General features: G+C 38.6%; 1 protein-coding gene across 1 annotated transcript in view; it reads left to right on the top strand.

Annotated features, from left to right (window-relative positions):
• Nucleotides 1–4,029, top strand: part of LOC106872830 (protein misato homolog 1) — a 15,701-nt gene that overhangs the window by 5,173 nt on the left and 6,499 nt on the right. Inside the window, exons 3-6 of the mRNA XM_014919960.2 lie at nucleotides 792–907; nucleotides 1,260–1,335; nucleotides 2,518–2,599; nucleotides 3,522–3,703. Coding sequence (XP_014775446.1) covers nucleotides 792–907; nucleotides 1,260–1,335; nucleotides 2,518–2,599; nucleotides 3,522–3,703 — 456 coding nt within the window. The remainder of the gene's footprint in view (nucleotides 1–791; nucleotides 908–1,259; nucleotides 1,336–2,517; nucleotides 2,600–3,521; nucleotides 3,704–4,029) is intronic.

Genomic DNA, 4,029 nt, shown 5'->3' with positions numbered 1-4,029 from the left:
TATCATCATCATCATCATCATCGTTTAATGTCCGCTTTCCATGCTAGCATGGGTTGGACGATTTGACTGAGGACTGGTGAAACCAGATGGCTACACCAGGCTCATATATATATATATATATATATGTGTAGTGTGTGTGTGTGTGTATCTCTATATATGTCTGCTGTGTTTGTCACCTCAACACCACTGGTTGATAACCAATGTTGGTTTGTTTACATCCCCATAACTTAGTTAAGTAAAAAAAAAAGACACCCCAAAAAACAATAAAATAAGTATCGTGTTTAAAAAACTGGGTTGAATTAGTTCAGTTAAAACCCTTTGTCTTTCTCTTATAATGTGTATGTATTTCTTAAGATGTATCTTTGTATTATGATGTATATCTTACGATGTGATGTATTTCTTATGATGTATCTTTGTATTATGATGTGTATCTAATGATGTGTCCTTGTGTTGTGATGTATATCTTATGCTGTTTTTCTTTTTTGCATGTGCTGAGATGTGATGTATTTCTTATGATGTGTCTTTGTGTTAGGATGTTTATCTAATGATGTGTCCTTGTGTTATGATGTATATATGTTAGTGTTTTTCTCTTAGGTGTGTGCTGAGATGTGATGTAATTTTTATGATGTGTCTTTGTGTTATGATATCTTACGATCTGTTTTTTTCTCTTAAGTGTGTGCTGCGAGATATGATGTGTCTTTGTGTTATGATGTGAATCTTATGATGTGTCTTTGTCTTATGTTGTGAAGTGTGGTGTATGATTAATCTCTGTTGGTTGGTTCTAATTTCAGGGGCAGGTAACTTTTACTCCCCGCCTTATTCTATGGGACTTGAAAGGAAGTTTACACTGTTTAAAGAAAGAGGGCACTCTTTATGATTTCAGGATGAAAAACAGGCCAACAGAATGGTAAAAATTTCATTTTGTTTATTTATTTATTACTTTCATCTTTGTTTTATTTTATTGATTTATCTATTTTGTAAATATTTCTCTGTTGAGATGAGACAGTTTGAACACCATCATCATCATCGTTATCATCAGTTAACATCCGTTTTCCATGCTGGCATGGGTGGGACAGCTTAACAGGAACTGGCAAAGCCAGGAGCTGGACCAGGTTCCATAGCTTCTTTTGGTTCGGTTTCTATGACTGGATGCCCTTCCTTGCAACATACATTGTTCAGGTATGTCTTGTTATACACATTGCTCAGGTGTGTTGTATGAGATTTGTAATTCTAGGTTTGTCTTCTTGTGTTCTTGCCAGGCATGGAAATGTGACTGTGAATAAGAAACCAAAGATTGAAAAGAATGAATTTCTCAAAGACATTGAGAAACAGGAGGTTAGTATTGTTATTGGAAGTGAGATTTGACTGCTGTTTCTAGGCGTTTGAGCCACCACCTAGAGGCTTGTTTGTTGATTTAGTATTTATTATAGAAGTTGATTTTGCAAGTAGAATAGTTTCATCATCATCATCATCATCATCATTGTTGTTTAACGTCCGCTTTCCATGCTGGCATGGATTGGACGGTTTGACTGAGGACTGGCAAGCCAGAAGGTTGCACCAGATCAGACTGGAGTCTGATCTGGCAATGTTTCTACAGCTGGATGCCCTTCCTGACGCCAACCACTCCGAGAGTGTAGTGGGTACTTTAATGTGTCACTGGCATGAGGGCCAGTCAGGCGGTACTGGCAACGGCCATGCTCAAAAGATGCTTTTTATGTGCCACCTGCATGGGAGCCAGTCCGGCAGCACTGGCAACAACCACACTTGAATGTTGTTTTTGATGTGCCACCAGCACGTGCTAGTAAAGCGACGTTGGCAACGATCACGCTTGAATGATGCTTTTTACATGCCACCGGCACGGGAGCCAGTCAGCAGTCCTGGCATCGATCACACTTGGATGTGCTTATAACGTTCCACTGGCACGAGTGCCAATCAGGCGGTACTGTCTTCAGCCACGTCTGCGATTTTGATTTCACTTGCCACAACAGGTTTTCGCAAGCAAAGTTTGAATGTAGTAAACTTGTTTAAAGTCTAGCACCTCTCTCTACCTACACTGTTATGGATTCATGAGGAAAGCTCTTTGTTGTTGCTAGATCTGCTAGAAAAAGCAGTCAATTCTCCTTCAAATGACACCTTAACTGATTTATGTATGTATATATATATATCTGTGTAAGCACCAATGAGGGAGACCTCTGCTGTCTGATGGATAGATGGATTTTCCTCCCTTCCTTCCTTCCTTCCTTCCTCCCACTCACCCTCCCTCCCTTCTTTCTTTCTCTCTTAAATCACATCATTACTCTCTTTTAAAAGAAAGGCAAGGACCCATTATATATGATATATCCTAAAGATCCACTCTCAGGTTGGGATGGTCATGGTTTGAATTCTTTTGATCCTGTGCCTGCCGTGTCAAGGTTGACCTAAGGTTAACCAACAACAGCTTTGGTGATGAAAGACTTTGCTAGTGGCTTTATAGGATCCATAGACCACCTCTGTTTATCATTGTTTATATTCTGCCAGGAATGTTACCACGTCCCCAGCGAATATGAAGAAATGGAAACAGAATCTGCAGAGAATTCTAAAGAAATGGAAACATCAGAAGGTAAGACTAAAAAATCTCCTTTTTTTTTTTGAATGTATGGCATCATGTATGTGCATGTGTGTGTGTGTGTGTGTGTATATATATATATATATATATATATATATATATATATATGAGACCAAAGTGTACGTATGCCACTAGATTTATATAAAAAGGAATACCAAAAATGGAACAAGAATGCAAAACATCCAGACAGACGATACAAAGAAACAAGGACGGGTCATTCGGAGTTTTCTTTCTTTAGTCAAGTTCCCAATTATCTTTGCAATTTTGGCTGGATACCCCATCCTTGGAACTTTCCAGGAAGCAGTTTATCCTTGGAACTTTACAGGAAATCCACCCTCGGAACTTTCCAGGAAATAGTTCAACCTCGGAAATTTCCTGGAAATCCCTTTCCCAGATCTTTCCCAGAAAAAATAGTTCATCCTCGGAACTTTCCAAGAAATCTTATCCTCGGAACTTTCCAGGAAATAGTTCATGCCTACGTTCAGAAACAAAGAGGTGACGAGAAGAGCATGCTTGGAATGTTTGCAGCACATGGTGAACTAAGAGGTGGATACGGTTTACTGGCCATGTGTTTCGACTACCGCAAGAGAAACATGCTGCCATCATGATGGAGTGGCTGTTGGGAGGAGGAGGAAACAGATGGAGGGGAAGACCAAGGAAGAGGTGGTGGAGTACGTTCCGTGACAACATGATAGCGATGGGAGTCAGCCTGAGTGGAGCCATGTGGAAGATAAGCAACTGGGATGTCTGGAAAAAGCTTGTATGTTCTGTGGATAATACTTGAGGTTCTAAGAACTGAGATATATATATGTGTGTGTATGTATGATATATTTGTATATATATGTATGTATTTATTTGTATATGTTGTTCCACTATTGCTCTTTTCACCCCTGGTGTCTTTATATCCTGGTTATAGAGATCAACAAGAGGGAAGAAACAGACAGAAACGAAAACTGCGATTCTGGCAACAAAATCTACAACTTGGATGATTCCACTGAAGTTTGGTCTGATTTCCTCAACATCCATCTCCATCCAAAAACGGTGAACATTATTAATGATTACACCCACAAAAGGTACCATCCTTCATCATTAGACATGGTTTCTTTTATTCTGTTTATATTTAAGACTAGCATCTAAGACCGGTTCCACCCGGTCGATTTGGTTGATGTGTCTGGGCACGCTTACGTTAAAAAACAATTTTAGAATGACTTTTTACCGTCAAATAACTGACCAACAAAATAAAACAACCAAGATTCAACCAAATCAAAAAATATAGTAGATTATGTCGTTAACCACTGGAGCTATGAAAAAATACAAAGCCAGCCCAGCAACACCACCGGATCATTCTACACATCTTTATCTTTTGATTTTCTGTAAATTTCAACTATATATATATATATATATATATATATATATATATATAT

The sequence above is a fragment of the Octopus bimaculoides genome, chromosome 18 (assembly GCF_001194135.2).
Source record: "Octopus bimaculoides isolate UCB-OBI-ISO-001 chromosome 18, ASM119413v2, whole genome shotgun sequence".
NCBI classification, from domain to species: domain Eukaryota; kingdom Metazoa; phylum Mollusca; class Cephalopoda; order Octopoda; family Octopodidae; genus Octopus; species Octopus bimaculoides.
The sequence above is the reverse complement of the archived record's forward strand: the minus strand, read 5'-3'. Positions and strand labels throughout refer to the sequence as shown.